The sequence below is a fragment of the Rhamphochromis longiceps genome, linkage group LG19, assembly GCF_057381845.1.
Source record: "Rhamphochromis longiceps isolate RC_006_pf linkage group LG19, R_longiceps_female_GT1.1, whole genome shotgun sequence".
NCBI lineage: Eukaryota > Metazoa > Chordata > Actinopteri > Cichliformes > Cichlidae > Rhamphochromis > Rhamphochromis longiceps.
Genome location: NC_140575.1, coordinates 2,679,493 through 2,700,401, shown reverse-complemented (window position 1 = coordinate 2,700,401; position 20,909 = coordinate 2,679,493). Strand labels below are relative to the sequence as shown.

General features: G+C 41.2%; 1 protein-coding gene across 7 annotated transcripts in view; it reads left to right on the top strand.

The window, feature by feature from the left end:
* The window catches only part of adck1 (aarF domain containing kinase 1), a 170,823-nt gene extending 150,230 nt beyond the window's left edge, over positions 1–20,593 (top strand). For 6 of the 7 annotated variants that reach the window (XM_085391119.1, XM_085391118.1, XM_085391115.1 and 3 more), the window contains 2 exons: positions 13,819–14,012; positions 15,193–20,593. In XM_085391119.1, the coding sequence (XP_085247245.1) occupies positions 13,819–14,012; positions 15,193–15,337 (339 nt within the window). In that variant the 3' untranslated portion in view covers positions 15,338–20,593. Of the gene's footprint in view, positions 1–11,025; positions 12,233–13,818; positions 14,013–15,192 lie in introns of those variants that run through there. The other variant, XM_085391120.1, reaches the window with a different exon arrangement.
* Positions 20,594–20,909: the final 316 nt, after the last annotated feature.

Genomic DNA, 20,909 nt, shown 5'->3' with positions numbered 1-20,909 from the left:
GGCTTGTTGTGATGCCAGATTGAGCTTATGGGCGAAACACTTCACATGCAGGTATCCCGCTAGCTGAGTGGCAATTGTCATATTAGAAGTATTGTCGGTGACAACTAGGGATGGGTATTGATAAGATTTTCACGATTCCGATTCCATTTTCGATTCTGTTTAACGATTTGATTCTCTTATCGATTCTCTTTAAAAAAGGAGAACACTAAGGTCGATTAGCTTAGAACTTTGTTTTATATCTTCTCTTTGAACAAGATAGAAACTTAGGAGTAACATGGCCTTACAAACCCAACAGTGAGATCTTAAGAGATCCACAGCCTACGGCTCTTCAATGGGGTGTCACAGGGTCCCCAGGAAAAAAAATTTATATGTAAAATAATAAAATAAATATTCTTCTCTAGCAATAACAAAGTATAACATAAATTGTTCTGTAGCAATTACACAGGTCCATGCGTCGCAAGTTAATGCAACCCTTTCTGCTGTGCTCAAACTTTCCTCAACTTTACGCTTCACGTCTATGTAGAGATTGGGTACGGCTGTGTCCGCGAGAAAACGTCGTGATGGTGTCACATACCTGGGTTCCAGCGTCTTGAGCATATAAGAAAAGCCCTCGTTTTCCACAATGTTGTAAGGATGCAGGTCTTTGCAGATGAAGTACGTGATAGATTATGTCATTTTCTTAGCTCGCTCTGAATTGGCAGATAGCTTTGTTAAGCTAAGAGTGTCCAGTGTTGGTCGATTTTTCAGTTGAGCTGATTTAGAGCTAGCTTTGCCGTCCGTGGTTAATGCTATTTTTGGATGGTGTAATGTAAGATGGGCCCTCATGTTCGTAGTATTCCCAGACTACTTTATTTTCATATGAAACACCTTGCAAATCCAGTATGTCATATCCATCTCATTTGTCCCATCCTTGTTAAAAATGTTCAAAATACGACCAGACGTTCGATTTAAACGCAGATGGCAGTTTCCTGATTTCTTGCTCTGCCTCCATCTTTGTTTGATCAATTTTCCCATGTGCTGACCTAACCTCTGCTGACCTCACTAGAGAAAAAGCTCAACCGCACCGGCTGGTGGACTGGAAGTTTTTGTAATAAAATATCGATGTCTGCTGTCCCTGTATCAATACATTATTAGCAAACAAAATATCGCGATACTACGCAGTGTCGCTTTCCCCCCCCCACCCCTAGTTTTTAGTTCATGTCTTGTGTAATTTGGTGTACCCCAGCCTTTCCTCCCTGTTTCCCCTTACTTAAGATTAGCTTCTTGACAGCTGAGGCATCAGTGTGTACATTACATGGATCAACTGAAGGGTCAAATGCATCTCTCAGGTCCTGTGTCAGGTGCATTTTTGGACTTTCTTTCAGACATAGTTCATATACTTCTAAATATCTGTAGTCCAAGTATGTACAGGGAGTGCAGAATTATTAGGCAAATGAGTATTTTGTCCACATCATCCTCTTCATGCATGTTGTCTTACTCAAAGCTGTATTGGCTCGAAAGCCTACTACCAATTAAGCATATTAGGTGATGTGCATCTCTGTAATGAGAAGGGGTGTGGTCTAATGACATCAACACCCTATATCAGGTGTGCATAATTATTAGGCAACGCCCTTTCCTTTGGCAAAATGGGTCAAAAGAAGGACTTGACAGGCTCAGAAAAGTCAAAAACAGTGAGATATCTTGCAGAGGGATGCAGCAGTCTCAAAATTGCAAAGCTTCTGAAGCGTGATCATCGAACAATCAAGCGTTTCATTCAAAATAGTCAACAGGGTCGCAAGAAGCGTGTGGAAAAACCAAGGCACAAAATAACTGCCCATGAACTGAGAAAAGTCAAGCGTGCAGCTGCCAAGATGCCACTTGCCACCAGTTTGGCCATATTTCAGAGCTGCAACATCACTGGAGTGCCCAAAAGCACAAGGTGTGCAATACTCAGAGACATGGCCAAGGTAAGAAAGGCTGAAAGACGACCACCACTGAACAAGACACTCAAGCTGAAACGTCAAGACTGGGCCAAGAAATATCTCAAGACTGGTTTTTCTAAGGTTTTATGGACTGATGAAATGAGAGTGAGTCTTGATGGGCCAGATGGATGGGCCCGTGGCTGGATTGGTAAAGGGCAGAGAGCTCCAGTCCCACTCAGACGCCAGCAAGGTGGAGGTGGAGTACTGGTTTGGGCTGGTATCATCAAAGATGAGCTTGTGGGGCCTTTTCGGGTTGAGGATGGAGTCAAGCTCAACTCCCAGTCCTACTGCCAGTTTCTAGAAGACACCTTCTTCAAGCAGTGGTACAGGAAGAAGTCTGCATCCTTCAAGAAAAACATGATTTCCATGCAGGACAATGCTCCATCACACGCGTCCAAGTACTCCACAGCGTGGCTGGCAAGAAAGGGTATAAAAGAAGAAAAACTAATGACATGGCCTCCTTGTTCACCTGATCTGAACCCCATTGAGAACCTGTGGTCCATCATCAAATGTGAGATTTACAAGGAGGGAAAACAGTACACCTCTCTGAACAGTGTCTGGGAGGCTGTGGTTGCTGCTGCACGCAATGTTGATGGTGAACAGATCAAAACACTGACAGAATCCATGGATGGCAGGCTTTTGAGTGTCCTTGCAAAGAAAGGTGGCTATATTGGTCGCTGATTTGTTTTTGTTTTTGAATGTCAGAAATGTATATTTGTGAATGTGGAGATGTTATATTGGTGTCACTGGTAAAAATAAATAATTGAAATGGGTATATATTTGTTTTTTGTTAAGTTGCCTAATAATTATGCACAGTAATAGTCACCTGCACACACAGATATCCCCCTAAAATAGCTAAAACTAAAAACAAACTAAAAACTACTTCCAGAAACATTCAGCTTTGATATTAATGAGTTTTTTGGGTTCATTGAGAACATGGTTGTTGTTCAATAATAACATTATTCCTCAAAAATACAACTTGCCTAATAATTCTGCACTCCCTGTAGTTTCCTCAGACTTTTAAAAGACACACTGCACTCCATGCAGAGGTATGGCAAGTTTTTGGCTAAAAGCTTTTGGGTATCAGCTTGTTAGTGAACACCTTCATATTTGGCTTTTTTGTAGATTCAGCTCATGAAATGGGAACCAATCATGTATTTTTGTGACAGGTGCCTAAAGATATAATTGATTCTCATTTATGTACAAACTATGTTTCATCTCTTGAATTAGGTGCCTTTTTTATAAGTACATATTGGTTCAGTAAATTTTATTTACTTCATACAGTAGCAATTTGCTTGTGTACTCTGTACGAATGACACTTGGTTTTGCTAAATCATGTCTGACATTCTTCCCTTATGTCTGTCTGTGGTACAAAATCAGCTGGTTAACTCTAATATACTGGAGAGAAAGAAAAATCGCCAGAACAGATTCCACCTCCCCCAAGATGAATTCCCTTTTCCTTTTGCTTGGCTTATTATTGCGCCACTCTCAATACAATATGTCCTTATTGAAGCTTTCAGATGCAAATGAGAGCCCTGTCACCTTCTCTGTGTCCCGCCTGACAGCTGTGAGGCCTGCTACCCAACCTCCTATAATTACTACTAATTGTTATTCCCCAATCAGGCATCAGCATAGCACTTCAGAACACCCAGCACCCTGTTATTTGGACTGGGGTGCTGTGATGTGGTATTATGTTGTAGGTTTATGTCTCTACCCTGTTAACGATTGGTTTTGATTTTTTAAAAAGTAAATAAAGAAAAAAAACATGAGATGTGAAGTAACTTATTTAGTGAACAAAGGAGAGTTTAGAGCGATTCACAGAAAATGATTTAGCAAAGAATTAGATTAAATTAGACTACAGTAAGTCTACTCAGTATGGTACTTGCAGCTGTTCTGCATTTGCTAGTTATGTTTCAAGGGACCTACTTTACTAATTTCTTGCACTATTAGAATAGCTTTGTATGATTGATAACTAAAAAGAATCCCTGTTTATCTTAAACAACAGTCCCTCAGTTTGTCCTCTGTCTGAAACAAGTCATTTTAGCTTCCTGTCCACTTCTTGTATGCCAGCTTTATTTTGATTGGGTGCCCCTCGTAAATGAAAGGTTTTGAACTATACGTGAGTGGAGCTTTATGCTAGATACAATCACATTTAGGATATCTGGTTTCATTGATATTATCAAGAAAAAAAGAGTAGAGAAAACTATCAGCTCACAGGGATCATTACATACTGACCTCAGGCGGCCTTAGGTGAGATTTTGGGCATGTTTAATACAGTCCCAATCAAAGGTTTAGGACCACACCTCCAAAAATCCCATAAACCCCCCAAAAACAGAAATCAAAGTTCCAAACATGAACTCCGTAATGAGCAGCTCCACCGTTATTGTTGATCACTTCAAAAATTCATTGCGGCATGCTTGATGCAAGCGCTTCCATGAGGTGAGTGGGAACAAGTGGTGAAGACGGCCGCATGAAGGGCATCTATTGTCTGGAACTGTTGTCCATGTTTGTAAACTTCCCTTGCCATCCATCCCCAAAGGTTCTCAGTTGGATTTAGATCACAAGAACACGCAGGATGGTCCAAAAGAGTGATGTTCTTTTCCTGGAAGAAGTCCTTTGTCCTGCAGCGTTGTGTGCTGTAGCGTTGTCCTGTTGATAAACCCAGTCGTAACCAAACAGACGAGGGCTCTCAGTCATGAGGACGCTCTCTGCAACATCTGGACACAGCCAGTGGCCGTTTAACGTCCCTGCACTTCCTGAAGCTCCATTGTTCCACTGAAGGAAAAAGCACACCAGACCATTATGGCGTCCCCTCCACTGCGGAGCGTAGAAAACATGTCAGGCGGGATCTGCTTGTCATGCTGGTAATGTTGGAAACCATCAGGACTATCCTCATCAGAGAATAAAACTTTCTTCTACCTTTCAGTGTCCCATGTTTGGTGCTCTCTTGCAAAGTCCAAATGGTCAGTTCTGTGGCGTTCAAGGAGACGAGGCCTTTGAAGACGTTTTTAGTTTTTGAAGCCCTTCAGTCTCAGATGTCATCTGATGGTTATGGGGGCTGCAGTCGGCACCGGTAACGGCCTTAATTTGGGTCTGTTCCATAACCCTCAGGATCATTTATGAATTTTCAAATGTCTCATTGCATCCCACCTCAGCAGCGATGGCGTGCTGTGAGAGACAATGCTTATGCAGTTCAACAACCCGGCCATGTTCAAAAGGGGAATGTTTTTTGCCTTTGCCATCAGAACATCATGACAGTGTGACTACCTGACAGAAAATGACAATGAATCCACATTTTTGCATTTTGCATTATGTGGTCCAAAACTTTTGATCAGCTGTAAAACAGCCTGTGTGTTTAAGTTTAAGTGGTGTGTTTAAGTGGTGTTTTCAATAAATTGCATGCTCAAAATTTTTTGTCTCACTCCCAGTTCTTCTTGTTGCATGTTGAAGTTCTACTTGGAACCTTGTTAAGATCCAACCATGCAAGATACGATTTTTTTTGCCATTTCTCCAAAAGTCTTAAACTTTTGATCGGGACTCTATCTGCCATTGTAGCAGCATATATACGACAGAAAGCACAATAGGACCACTTTTAGTGAAGTGCTTACTGTTAATAAAGGAAATGATGTATACTGAGCAGTTACTTGTAAGTGGTTTAAGCAAATCCAGGAGTGACATAATTGCTATTACTGTTGTAATTACTTGATGCTGACCAAAACAAATTCAGGTTGTATTTGATGCCATTTCAGTCAGTTTTTGGACTAGTGATTGATTCAGGAATAAAAAAATAGATAAATCATATTAGTGTTGTATGACAGCTTTCATACATTCCTTCTAGACAATGGGCCTCATATGTGGGAATATATCAGAAATGTTAATTTTCTTCTCACTGTAGCATTTCCTCATGGCGTTTATTTGCTTGCTGGTCTTTTTTGCATTTAATGGAATTGAGAAACTTTATGACAGTGCTGTATGAGATCGCTTTACTTTGGTATTTCTTCATTTATGTCTAAATTTAGATTTGACAAGTAAAGCACTGCTTGCCTTGCTTGTCCTGGCAGAACATCACTGGTTTCTGTTTTCTGCCGTCTCCCTGTGGTCTTCTTTTCTGTTCTTTCCCCACGTCCCACAAACCAGTCGCAGCGATGGCTGTCCCTCCCGGAGCCTGGCTCTGCCGCATGTTTCTTCCTGTTGAAAGGGAGATTTTTTTCCCCGCTATCACCAAGTGATTGCTCACAGGAGGCTGTCTGTTGCTGTGAATTAGCACTACGTTAATAAACTGAATTGAATAAAATTGTGTGTGTGCGTGTGTGTAGGTGGGAGATAATGTAGATGAATCAGATGCTGTTTGCTGCATTGCAGTTGTTTTCTCACATCATTTCCTGTGGGCATTAGACGGAGACAGAGAGTAGTTTATCTGTGTCAGAATGGTGTCTGTCTGTCTCTGTGCATGTCAAATCTATGTTTATCTGGACTGACAGCCCTGAAAATCTTGCTAGCACGCACGCACGCACGCACGCACACACACACACACACACACACACTTTGATCAGATTAGCGTGCACATATAATTAGTCTGGAGAAGAATATACACAGGGCTTTGGGCACCAATGTTTGTTATTCACACAGTGAAAAAACCATTGGATTTTTATGAATGGCTTTATTAAATAAAATAATAAAAAACATTAATATACAATATTAATTAAATACTCTCTGTTTAAAACATTTGCCTTTCAAGATATTAAAAATTAGACATTACAGCACATAAAAGTAAATAATATTTGTGTAGCAAATGAAAATAAGGTTTATAAGATTCAGTTTAAACACCTGCTCATATCTGTCTGTTTATATATGTCCATAGTCAGAACCTCACATACATCAGAAGTTTAACTGCTGAGCTTCTAACTTGCCAGAAATCCAAATGCACAGTTCTTCACTGTTAATGGTATTTTCCTTCAAAGTGCATTGAAAAGTAATTAGATTTAACTTCCAGTGCAGTTTAAAAAGGTAAAAGCTTTACAGTCAGCACTGTAGAGTTGTCAGATGTGTTTCTCTCATTATAATCTGGATAACAATATTTTTAGTATTAGTAAAAGTTCATTGGTGCTCAAAGATTTCTCTGGATGTTTACTTAGATAGCGCTGACTTTGTAGATCGTACAGGTGTCGTACTCTCCCTAGCTGCTTTTGGTAACAGATGGTTCTACTGTGGTTTCTTCTCTTAAGTATTAAAATGTAGTTTGTTTTTTCCTTCAGCACCCTGTGGACACAGCGATCCTTGTCTTGGCATTCCTGCTGGTAGTATGAAATGAAGCATCGGTTACAATCAGAAACTAGTTTGGTGTATGGAAAGCTTACATGAAACAAAGAGAGTTTGAAAACTGTCCATCACGGCCACAGTGTATCACAGGCATACGTCAGCCATTAAAATCAAGGAACCACTACTGATGGATCTAATTCGATAAATCAAATTCTTCTCACAATAATATTTTTTCAAAGGAAAAAAAGCCATTTTATTTTTTTAAATTAAAAACTCTGTCTGCTCTCCAGTTCTGGTGTAAGTGATGCAATAGCAACAGCTTATCTAACATCTCTAGAAGCATACCGTTGTTATTTTTGATGGTGAGTAATGAAATATAATAACTGTCCAACCAACAAAGGTTTGGCTACAAGCCTACAGCTGTAAGGCAAGTCTTATGATTGTAACCCTGTTAAAATAAAAGGGAGAAGCTTTGTGTCATCGTGGTTACAATAATGAACACATAAGGCTGTGGAGCAATACAGTTTAATGAAAGTGTATCCTGTAGTTTGGATGAACAGCAGTCCTCCATGCTGATGTTTGATTTTGTCAGTTCACTCATCTCAGCCTGCGTGATGTCACTGTGTTACCTTGGCGCACACTTTTATTCCTGGAAGGTGATTTATTTTATTTTATTGTATTTTTTTTACCTTCTAGAATCTACCAGCTCTCGGGCAGCTGAAGCCTTTGTAGTAAATCCTGCTCCCCTGTGATTTGAAGATGTTTGGATACGGGAGCACCACTGAGATGCGTTTGATGGTCCTTAATAATGTAGTTGTTTATGTATCTGACATTGCAGATTTATTCTTTAGAATGATAAAGTAGCTATTAGGAGACTGACTCTGAAAACAGTCCCGAGGATGCAGTTAAAACTGCACTTTGTATTAGTCTGACCCTCCTGCTACATTCTTTCTCTTTTTACAACATCGCTTCACCAAATCCACTCATTACCACTCCTAAAAACAAAGTGAGGGTCACTTTGTTTTTCATTTATTGAAAAGGACTCCTTCAGCTCTGTTGCTAAGTCAAGTGAAGTGCTTCTTATCTTCTGTTAAAACTATAACTATGAATCATTTGTACTGGAGCTGTAAAAAAAAAAGTGTATGAACACAAACCTTTAAATCTCGCAGAAAACAAAATGTTTTTTATTCCATCATCGTGTACCAAATTTTTCTTTGTGATTGAAAACATCCCTCGTTTGTAATTTTAGAGCACTGATTGTAATGTTAATGCATCCAAGTTGAAAATATACCCAGCGCTAACCTTGACCAATAATTTGTGCATCTATTTAGACTTTCAGATGACGTGAATAGGTATTTCTATATTACGCATCCAATTAGTCTGCATTTATGCAGTTGTTCAGTTTACTTGTGTTTTGTCCAGCACTTGTACAGACTCACCTCTGCTCACCTCTTGACATACTTACCATCTAAAGATTGCAAAATGAATAAGGCTTTGGAATCACTTTGTTCCATGACTAATGGTGTAATTTAGCTGCATTGATGTGCAGTAGGAAAAGTCCTTTGAAGTAGAGTAGAGCAAGACACTGATGCAGCAACTCAAGCAGCCATCTTCAACATCAAAGAGAACAAATAGTTGCCATGGAGGTAAACATCATCCCTCCGTCCCCTTATTCCTTTGTCATTACTTCTTTCTGTGTACCGTCATTTACTGTTTGTACTGAAGCAATACCTGAAAGCCTATTTGTGTGAATCTACTCTTCCTTTTCTGCTGGACACTTTATCAGGTATACATTCAAAGTACTGGGATTCACCTCCTTTTACCTTTAGCACTACCTTAATCGCTCATGGCAACAAGGTGTGAAAACATTCCTCCGAGATTTTGATCTACTTTGAAATGATGCAGTTGTTGTATTTGAATACAGTGAATTTACCAGTTTCAGATTATTTGAGCTTTGTTACATTGCGACCTGATAGCAGCAGCCATCAAAAGATGAGTACACTTTGGTACTAAAGGGATGGACATGGTCATACAATGGTGTTTAAACAATGCTCTCATGGTGCTACTGGGCCCAAAGTGTGCCAATACAATATCCTCCGCACCATTGCACCACTACAACCAGACTGAACCGTTGATACAAGACAGGATGAATGTTTGCATGTTTTTATCCAAATTCTGATCTTATCATTAGAATATTGCAGCAGAAATCCAAAATCTGTCACCACCATAGTAAAGAACAAACAGCGATAATTCCCCCAACGTTTCAAGCACAGTGCATACACAGGCAGGTTGACAAACATGGAGGAGCTGGAGGGGAGAGTGAAAAGCAGGTCCAATATTATCTCTCAAAATCAGCCAACCAGTGAAGCTGTTGAAGGACAGGAGAAATATATTCTACAGAAGCGGTTCTGGTAGTTACACGAGCAACTGCATTTTGGACCAGCTGACGACTATGGAGAAGTAACCAAGAAAAGACAGAATTACAATAATCAACGCGGAGTGTAACCAGGGCACATACAAAAATAACAATCCGGTCATTCAGTCTGACGTCACTAGTCGTGTCTGGACCTAAACTCCGCTGCAGGTCCATATATCAAACGATCACTATGGCATTACTGAGAGTTGAAAAACTGTCTAAAGTCTTTCATCTTTAATAAAATGATCAGCGTTCCGCTCTACCAGGTGTAACAATTGAGTTTAACATCCAGGCATCCATGAAAACGGAATTTATGACATTTAACGGAGTTAGAAGTTAGCAGGAAGTTAGCTTGCTAGCTTCTATCTAAATACAATATAGCATGTCCTGACTGCGAGGTTTTGGAAACAAATTAAAACGTACAGCTCTGTTATCACTTCCAACATAAATGAAGACAGAAAACTAAACAGCAGTGACGTTTGTAGGGTTACTGAAGTTGGGCTAGCTGGTATATAATAATGTGCTACGTGACCGCTAGCGACACAGCTATGTTAGCATAATATAAACAAGCTAACTTTTTTTCCACTCGATAAAAGTTAACGTGAGTGTTCTCGGTGGTCAGGAACAAATGTAATCGCATGGCAGGATGCTGTAAAAGGACCAAACTTCAGCCAGGAGAACAACTGAGATAATCCATCCACAATATGAGGTTAGTCATTCATATACTGCTGCATGGGCTGGGCTGTAGTTACATCCTAAGGTTTTAAAAACTGAGCTTAAATAAATGATTAGCGGTAATAAAAGCCGAGGGAGGTCAACAGTGATCACTGACTGTTTTAGGAGCTTTTTGAGATTAAATAGAAGAAAATACATAACACTAAACATGTTAACAACACAAAAGCCATATTAAACGCAGACTACTTTAGGCCCGCAAGTAGGATTCGTCACGTCATCACTTAACGACCGGATTGTTTGACATCCTGGTCACTTGCTTGTCCAACAACACTTAAAACTATTGAAAACATTTATAAAAGAAGTTTAAAACTACTTGACAAAAAACAGACTTCCCACCACCACTGTCATGTGTTAAAAAAACATAAATTATTGAACTTCAATAATTTAGTGGCACCCCCATACTCTGCAACCCGCCAAAGGGGGCCCAGGCCCATCCGGACCGGGGCCTAGTTCAGCAGCACCTTTTTGGTTCCCAGATGTTCTGTACTCATAAAAAACATTCATAGCTTTTGTCCCATCACTTTTGCATGTCATATTATAATAAGTGAGTCAAATTTTAGTTATGTATTTACAGCATAACAACAGAATTTAACAGTTTAATCTTTTAAATAAACATATTTGTGAAATTGTTTTAAACTTGTGACTGTTTTGCAGTTTTTTGTGTGTAGAAATGTGCCTGGCGGGACTGTCGATCGAGGACGCTGAAGATATCTACCTATTTGGAACCATGATAACAGGGTTCTTGCTGATCGGAGCTGGCTTGGCCCTGGCTTATCGGAGAATTAAGAGAGCAGAACCGGCTGTTCAAACCCCCCCAAGGCTGCCCGCTGGGATTGAAGCGATGGGTTGAGGCGCGACTTCTCACAACGAACGCAGCATGGTTAACACCTTGGAGACGCTTACAGCTGCCCTGAAGACTCAAAATAACACCATTGAGCATATGATGGGATACATCAGAGAGAGGCCTGCTCAAAATGAGACCCTTGAGCAAAAGTTGGATCACATCGCAGAACGGCTCACTGCAGTTGTGGGGTCTCAGAATCACAAGAATGACAACACCACGGACCAGAAGTTTGATACCATCTTGGGGAGGCTCGCGGCTCTACAACGGGAGATTGAGAGACCAGTGTCGGAGTGTTAAAGATCAGGTTTGAAATTCTCCTAAGCTGCTCGCATAAAAGAAAAATCAACGGCATCAACATGCGAACACCACGGCGCCAGCTGCACGGCTCAAGGCTGGAGCCGCACAAAAACTCCCTGATAACGACTGTGTTGAGTCTGTTCCTTCCCATCCCATGCAAGGCCACCTGGTTTGGCTGGAAGACTGTTTACTTAGCCTGATAGGGTGAAGGACACTGTCTCAGCTGAACTATGGACACGCACACACATACACTTACACTGATAAGCACTCACACATCCCCCCTCCCCTTCCAATGCCTTCGATGCTTGTTGCCTCCTGGGAACACGAGGCGGGTCTGGGCCCGCGCTGGTGAGTCGGCGCAGTGGCAGGATGGCTGCTGTGTTGCCTGGGATTACTCCTTTCCCCTACCCAACCCTGTTGCTGGTCACGTGCTCTATAATGTTGTGCTGTGGACATTTAAGTGCTTTTTTGTGCAGAGGAGTTTTTTTGTTTCCTGTTCTCATGCTGTCCTCTATAGCCCAGCATGAGCAGAGGTCTCTTTTTTTCCTCTTGTACTTTTCCCATTGTAGTGTACATTTCAGTGGTTTTTTCTGTAATGCAACCGTTCTCTGACTTGTATCCCCATGTGATGTCTGTGTTGTGTGTGTAAGGTCGGGGGGCGGGTTCATTTCACTGCAGTTTACTGCATGTGGCGATTAAAAGTTGATGATGATGATGATGATGATGGCCTTTATTTGTCAGTTGCAGGTCTTTTGCCCACAACCGAGATGACAGACCTTGCCGACCGTACATACAATACAAACATCACATTGGGGAGACAGGTCAGGCTAGGTAGCGAGGAAAAAAAACATTGAAATGTGTAACACAGAAGGATAATACAGGAATGCACAGATATCAACACACCACAGCACAATAAACACAGACAGCAACATGGGAAAGTGTTCCAGTGTGTACATCTGATCTGGGACCGCTGCAATCTTTCGACTGCGCCTCCAACTGACCCGATGTCCACATCAGAGGGGAGGCAAGCATTGGAGGTGACATTGGATCCAGGGTAGGGAGGGTGATGCGTCAGTGAGTGCTTATCAGTATCAGTATATGTATGTGTGTGTGTGTGTCCATAGTTCAGCTGAGACAGTGTCCTTCGCCCTGCCAGGCTAAGTAAACAGTCTTCCAGCCAACCCAGGTGGCCTTGCATGGAATGGGAAGGAACAGACTCAACACAGTTGTTATCAGGGAGTTTTTGTTCAGCTCCAGCCTTGAGCCCACAGCTGGCGCCGAAGGGATAGCCGCATTATGATGGTGGTTTGTCTTTTGCAACAACTCATGAGAATTTCAAAGCTGTTCTTTAACACTCCGACACTGGTCTCTCAATCTCCCGTTAATAGCTGCGAGTTTCTCCATGATGTTATTTACCTTCAATTCCGTGGTCTATTCAGGCTTTTGCTCACAGAGCAGATTCTGAGACCTCACGACCGCAGCCAACTGATCCGCGATGTAATCCAGCTTCCGCCCAGAGGTGTTATTCTGAGCCTTCACTGCAGCCGTTAGCGCCTCCAAGCTCTTAACCATGCTGCACTCAGTGAGCCCTTTCTGAGAAGTTGCGCCTTGTCCCATCGTTCCAATCCCAGCGGGCAGCCTTCGGGGGGGGGGTTTGAACAGCCGGTTCGGCTTTCTTAATTCTCCGATAAGCCAGGGCCAAGCCAGCTCCGATCAGCAAGAACCCTGTTATCATGGTTCCAAATAGGTAGATATCTTCAGCGTCCTCGATCGACAGTCCCGCCAGGCACACGATCCTCCATGTCTGCCACCCGTCCATCGTGTATCCGGCAGGGAAAGTACCTCCAGGGCACTCGGGCTCTCCTGAGCCCAGACTTCTCTTTAGGTTTTAGAAACAGACTGTGAGAGAGTGTTCCAGGGAAAGTAATACAAAAAAACACACGAGACAAGACAAGGACATAAGCAGGGAAGATAAGGGAGAGGAGAAAAAGTGCGTCCGCCTCCTCCGAGAGCCAAAGTAGTGACTTGAAGCAACTGATCAGCCTACACTGTCAGTGTCATCTGTCGTATGTAGCCACGAGCCATTATTAATAGTCAGTAACAGTACTTTGACCCGGGGGCCTGCTTCGTCTGATTATATGAAAATATTACAGTTTGATAAGATCAGCCAATTCCTTCTCCTTGTTCTGTCCACTTCAAGTGTTTTATCTTTTTCACACTCACTGGGTATAAGCAGCCATTGATGGACTTACACATATACATGCAACCTGAGTTTTATTTTTCCTGTTGCGTGTCTTACTTGGCAGGATATTGAGATAAGGACCAATGCAGGCCTGTACCTGCCCCAGATCAGCGACTTGTTGAACAGAGTTCCCCGGCAGATGCTGTTGCTGCTGAAGACCAATGACCTGCTGCGAGGCATTGAGACCACGCTACAGACCAGGGCCTCATCCTCATCCTTCATCAACATGTCCCGCTGCTGCATACGAGCCATAGCCAGGTAAGAAATGTACTTTCAGAAAGAGGTGACATAAGACATGACATAAGAATCTGTTAACATATCAAAGTCTTGGCTGGTCTGTGAGTTTTGACATGTTTCACTGGTAACATAGAATTTACATGAGTGACGGCTCTTTAGAGGTTACCTTGTTTTCAAACTGCAAACTTTTTGCTTTATGGTAGGTGGAAAAAGAATCAAATATAATAACCAGGGTGTTTTGTTTGCTGTATGTTGCAAACATGTGGAGGTTACTTTGAGTGACAGTTTGACCAAGACTTAGATTTCATACATGTAATGGAGGTGAATGAAATATTCTTTGTGCTCTTTGGAGCACTGAAAAAACCTTTTGATAAAATGTGGTATCACCTGTTCTAATTGCATCAGTTTTTAAAAATTGAAATAGGACACCCAAGAACCAAATGGACTCTCCAATGTGGACAGCACATCTCACTGGGTTTGTGCAGCTTAAATGAACAGAGGATAGTGAGGGAATGTGGCTAAAGAAAACTACATCTATGAAACTACCCAAAGGTCCAGTTGGGCTGCAGGTTGGTTCCATTTAGATGAACAATGTCAAGAATCCAAATATTCAATACCAATTTATCCATGACTAATGGTATGAGAACCTGGGCTTGAAGTGAAGGGCTCCATGGGCTGCTGATGAAAGTAAATTCTCATTTGTGTGTTCATTAACATCTTACCATTGTCATCCAAAAAACAACAAAACTTTACAAATAAATGTGGTTTCTTTTGATTGCACCATATTCTGTTTGTGTGTTTGGCAACAACATTTTAAAATGTCTGTGAAGATTCTCAGTCATCCAGGTCATCGTAGTCAAAGGAGCTTGCAAAGAAAAGCGTCTGGACTTCTTTAAATTAACGTCTTCAAGTAACTTAAAGAAGTCCAGACGCTTTTCTTTGCAAGCTCCTTTGACAACATTTTAAAATGTATTTTCCTAACGCTTTGAACATGTACAGAGCACATTGATTCATTCTTCTGTGCATCACAGTGCAAACGTCCTCACTATTCCCACAGTGGTAAACAGATGATGGCTCGTGCAATTGTCTGTGATTTTGTGTGAAACTCATGAGAAATGGCTTTTGAGAGAAATCTTGATTTTATGACCCAGACTGTGCCAAAGGCATAACCACTTCCTCTTTCTTCTGCTTTGTCTGACAGGCACAAGAGGACTAAAACTCAGAGCAGGAGAAGGCGTGTGCAGATCACGCTGGCCGAGTCTCTCAGCCTGTGGAAACTCTACATGTATGAACTGTTTCTGTGGCTGAAAGGATCCATGACCATTCTGATGCCATTACTACACTGAGACATATTTGGATGTCAACCTTGTTTTAAATTCATCTTTTACCTCAAGTGTCCACTCATTAGTGTTCAGATAATGATTGTAACATCGTTATCTGTAATTTACTCAGTATGCTGTACATTGCATTTTCAGCAGGTCACTATTGTTGGGAATTTTATGACGTGAAAAAACATTCTCCTGTAGGTTCTGTAGTGCAGAGATGGATCCTACAACATGAGCTCCGAGACATCTGGAAACCTGAACTTTTAATTTTAGCTTAAAAATGAAATATCGCAGTTTATATTCGGTAGGGAATAACACATACAAAATACAAACGGATTAGTTATTAGTTAGTATTAATTAGTTGTTAAAGGTGCATTATCTAAAATTGATGGTCAATAGAGCAGGAAAAATAGTAACTCTTACCAACACCTGATAAAACTCACCTGCAGATATCTACTGAGCAGCTAGCCTAAATGTTTGGCCAACAGCAAATTTGTGCTTTTGTCATCTTTTTACATGGTGGCACATACCAAACATGACATCATCATGAGGGTGGGTGTGGCTTAGCAGGTAGAGCGGGTTTGTTTTTCAATGGGAAGGCTGATGGTTTGATCGCCTCTGAGAAGCACGTGAGACAGTATTTGTGACAGAGAACGTCACATAAATGTTGCTGTATTAACTTCTATTCCTCTTGTCTTCATTGCATACCTCCACCTCTGCAGGCTTTCTTCCACCTGCTCCCCCACTCTCACTACAGATAAAAGTTTTATCCACACACGTCATAGCCAGGAGGACTCCTGCCTGAGCTCATCTCTTTACCTGCCCATCACCATTGCAACCAACAGCTGATCCCTGGTGTAGTTCCACCCCCACCTTGATCCCATCTGTCACTCCTATGCACACCTCACCGCTGCCTTGCTGTTCTCATATATGTCCTGTGCAGCCCTCACCTGCTGCTCTGCCACTCCTAATTTCCTCATATAATATCCCAGTTCCTCTCTTGGAATGCTGTCAGGCTGTCAAACAGAATGAACCCGACAGACGGAAAAAGAAAACGAAGGAAACGAATCATGACCCCTGGATCATGTATAAAACGTTTACCGTTAGGGTCATATGATCCTCTCAATGATAAGAAAATGGTTTATATTTGAATGTCAATTTAATGTAAGTCTGATACAGATCAGTTACAGATTTCCTACATACAGTATACAGTAGTCTGCATCTATCCCTCAGTCACTCGTTCAATGAAAATCACCTCACACTGTCCTAAACTCATTATTTACAAATGTTCTTGGCAAGAATGTCAAAAGTGGACAACTAAATGATGTAAGTGACCATTCCCCATGTTTTATCACAAACTGGTACAATCCCATTAAAAAATAATTAGTCAAAAACATATTTTCTCTCTGAATCATAACTGCAGTAAAATCTTTGTAGATGATTTAAATGAAGCTTGCTGTCTATAATGACTCTTCTTAACAGATACTGTCCAAACAATAAAACACAACTCTTACCTCACACCTCAGTGTCTGTCCTCATACATGTCCTGCACCACCCTCACATATGTCTCTGCCACTCCTGACTTCCTAACGTAGTACCACAGTTACTTTCAGGCACCCTAGCATATGTTTTCTCTAGATTTCCTTCTGACCTTCTGTATACTTCTCTGTTAACAAAAGTCCACTACAGTCTCTCCTGGACCTTTTTATACCTCCACAGGTGTGTCATCGGACCATTTGCCTCCCACTCTGCTTCGTAGCTGCCCTCACGTTCTCCTTTCGAATCATCACTTCCTGATTCTCTCTCATGTTCTTCATTCATTAGTCCCTCAGCGTATTCCTTTTACTCCTCAACAGTGTGTTACAAAGATGAAACACACGTCTTAGTACTCTGCTGTCTATCCTTAGTCTTAACCCACGTCACATCATTACAGCTTCCTCTCTCTGCCTAGCCAATCAGTACATGTCCTTTTCTCTGTCCGGGATCACATATAACTCATACAACTATAAGCCTTTTCGTTTCCAGTTTATTTTGCTGTAAAACCTCGCTCTTTGCTGGACACCTGACATCCCGCCACTCCTGTCTGCTTTCTCCATTTCCCTGATTATTCCACTTCTCTTTGAGATACCTTTCTATACTTTCTCATTCCACCACAAGAGAGGTCTCCTTGTCTTCTTTCCTCTGTCCACGAGATACACTAAATACCTTCTTGACTGTTTCACTCACCACTTGGGCTTTACTTTCCCAGTCATCTGGTAACTCGTCCCTAAAACCCAGAACCTGTCTCAGCTCCTCCTGGATAATATTCTTCTTTCTTCAGTTACTGCCATTTAGTACTTACCTCTGCCTTCCCACACACCACCAGTATACCCTAACCCAGGGGTCGGCAACCTGCGGCTCTTTAGTCCTTACAGTGGGGCTCCGCGTGGTTTGGGAAAATAAATTAGAAGTATTTAGCTGAAGTGTATTTTATTTATGTTAGTTCTTTTTTAACTTGTAGTTCTAAATTGTTAGATTATTGTGATGTTGAAATACAAAAATACAATTATATTCTATTATTTCTTCATTGCTCAAAATAAGCGTCACACTCGCGGGAGCCGGTGTACTCGCCGAAACACCATTAATTTATCGAGACTTTCAACCCCAGGTTGGCCAATTATGGATCTTCGGATCCACATTATGTCAGCAGCTCCACCGTGAACTATGTTAAAACAAACACCGCTCACGCCTCACAGACGACAGCTTACAGTCCTGCGTAAAGATGAAAGTGACTTCGTACAGCCCCGATTTGAAGACGCTGTGCGCAGAGGTTCAGGAGCAGAAGTCCCGTTGTAAACATATCACGGCAGACCTTGCCGTACGCACACAGCCGGCTGTAGCTTTGCAGCTCACAGCCCGACACACACCAACACAACAGCATAGATCGCACAGACGTTAAGGCGGCGAGGCGTGATTGCGGGTGCCGCTCAGGTGCGTCCGCCTCCCCTGCAGCGGCGCTGCAGACCACGCCCCGCCACACACATTAACCAGGTAAAATACATATTTAGAATTTTGTAAATATTTATTTTTCTTTCTTTTTTTTAGCAGCATAGAGCTTTTTTCCCAGTTATTTTTTAAAAGTCAGGTCAAGGCTCCAAAAGCACAAAGGTGATATAAGGGTGGCTCACAGCAGTTTTTGTTTGCTGGATCATTTTAGTTCAGCTGGGTGTCTTTGCTTTTGTTATATTTCTTTAAGAGTTAAAAATGTGTTAATTACTTAAATAAAATGTAATTTTCTCTGTAGCACTTCATGGATTTCATAAGCAGCACACCTTAGTTGTTCACACAAAGCATAAAGGTTAAAAACAATATATACAGTGTTATCTTCATTTTAGATGTCAACAAGTATTTGCAGCTCCCAGTGTTTTCTTCTGTGTGGAAACCGGGTCCAAGTGGCTCTTTGGTGTTAAAAGTTGCAGACCCCTGGGCTAACCCATGTCTACCCAACATCTGCTCATAAACTCTGTCTACTAACATCTGCTCCAGTTACCAGTCCCATAGTACATGTAAAGTCCCTACCTCCACACTCCTGCCTTCTTTCTCCCTGCCTCCAAGGTTTTCACCCTCTCCTCCTATGTTTGGGGCAACAGCACACAGTTTCCTTGGACAGCATGCTTGCCAACACACCGGAGGTTGTAGTTGTTAACCCAAGCTCTGACTGACCCGATACAGAAATCTCATTCTTGTTGATGTTTGATTTGGCAGAATCCCACTGCTGACACAACCCTCCCCTTTTATTTGGGCTTAGGACTGGAACCATATTTTACATACTGCACCTTTAAAACACACGGTGATTACTCTGGATGGCAGAGCTTCCAAATGAATGTAAGAATATTTAGCTCTCATTACCGGTCATGTTATGAAATTCAGTAGTCCTGATATTGAGACAGGAAGTATCATAAGCTGCCTTTTAGCCCTGACTTGGCCAAGAGACTCATAACATTATTTCATAATTATCGTCAAATGTTTCGGTCTAAAATTTCAAAAAGGTCTGCTGGAGCGAAACAAACATGTAAAGGAAATGACGTCATAATAATAAAACAGTGAAGCAGCCAAGTGCCACATCTTTAAGCCTTTTTCAAAGTGCCACAGATACAAATGCTGTTTCAATGCTATGAGCCAACAAAGTGATGAAGGGTGCTGAGAACTAGAAGAACAACCTGTACGAAGCTCAGTCCTGACAGTATTTCTAACTCATTCCTGCTCCTCTACAAAATACCTCAAAGATGTTTCCATCAGATCACAGGTTTCTGCTGATGGTGAATGCATCTGATGGATAAATAGCTTATGATAGAATTATAGTATGTGACTGACCGTGTTTACCATTTCAGAGTACTGTTGATCTTAGGTCAAATACTAGGCACTCATCCCTTAAGCGCAGCAGTTTGTGTTACTGACTGTGAAGCTGTCTGAGCTGACAGATAACAGGTACAGCGATGACAGAGACTGAACTTTTCACACCATCTCTGAGCCTGAGTCCAGCTTCAGAGAAAGCTCGTTCCTGCCCCTTGTATCCACAGTCTCATTCCAAAGCTGGGTGAGGGTAGGGATGCAGACTGACTGGTAAATCAACAGCTTCAGTTCTGGAGAGCATCGCAAATTCACATAAAAATTATGATATTAGTATTTATTCATAATTTTTAAGAAACCAGACACTGGATGGTTTACAACAGACAGGAACTCCATTTCTGTTTCTGTGACATTCATGTCTTTTATTGTTTTATGCAGAAGTTTCGCTTCATCTTATTCAGTGGATGACTTTTGATTTATGAGGAGAAAATATTATTTTAGTGTTTGGCATAAAAAAAAAACTGATGTTCATTAAAGTTTTTCTATTTTTATTGTCATCTTTACTTCTGGATCCAAGTCAAATAGAAAAGGCTTTGGGTGTAGTGGAAGTTCAATGACATCTTCACAGTTCACCACCGTGTTAGAGCACACAGGCCACAGTGTTTGTACTTTGCACTTCTTAGAATTAGCATGTGCAAATAATGAGGAAATCCTACACATGTCTTTGAAACAGCTGGTACGACGGAGATTATCTGAGACTTTACTGATTCTTCTATGAAATGATCCAGCACTGACCCTTGTGCCATGGCTTGAAGTAATTATCATTTTAGGTAATGACTGCTTATTGTTATGTTATTATTCTTATCTATTGAGCATGGAGTGTTTATTTTATTTGTATTTTTTTATTTTTTTTGTCCTGTTAAAAATTAAACGATTTTGTGTGTTTTGAAAACCAACCACTGCGTGTTTTGACTTTATTATTGAAATACAATAACCATGGTTAATAAAACGCAAAAGCCTTTACAAATTATTTCACTACAACAAAGAATGAAATGATCATAATGAATATCACGTTTGTTTGGAACGTTATAATTAGCAGGTGGACTGTTTTAAATCAAGACTGTTAACCTGGAAACTGGTCTTATTTTTTCTTTGGTTATATTTAGACTCAAAATATGTCTGATTGTAAAGTTAAGGTTGCATCCAAAAAGTACACACTAATCAGAGGATGTTAAACTGTGACATCGAATGATGTTGATAAAGT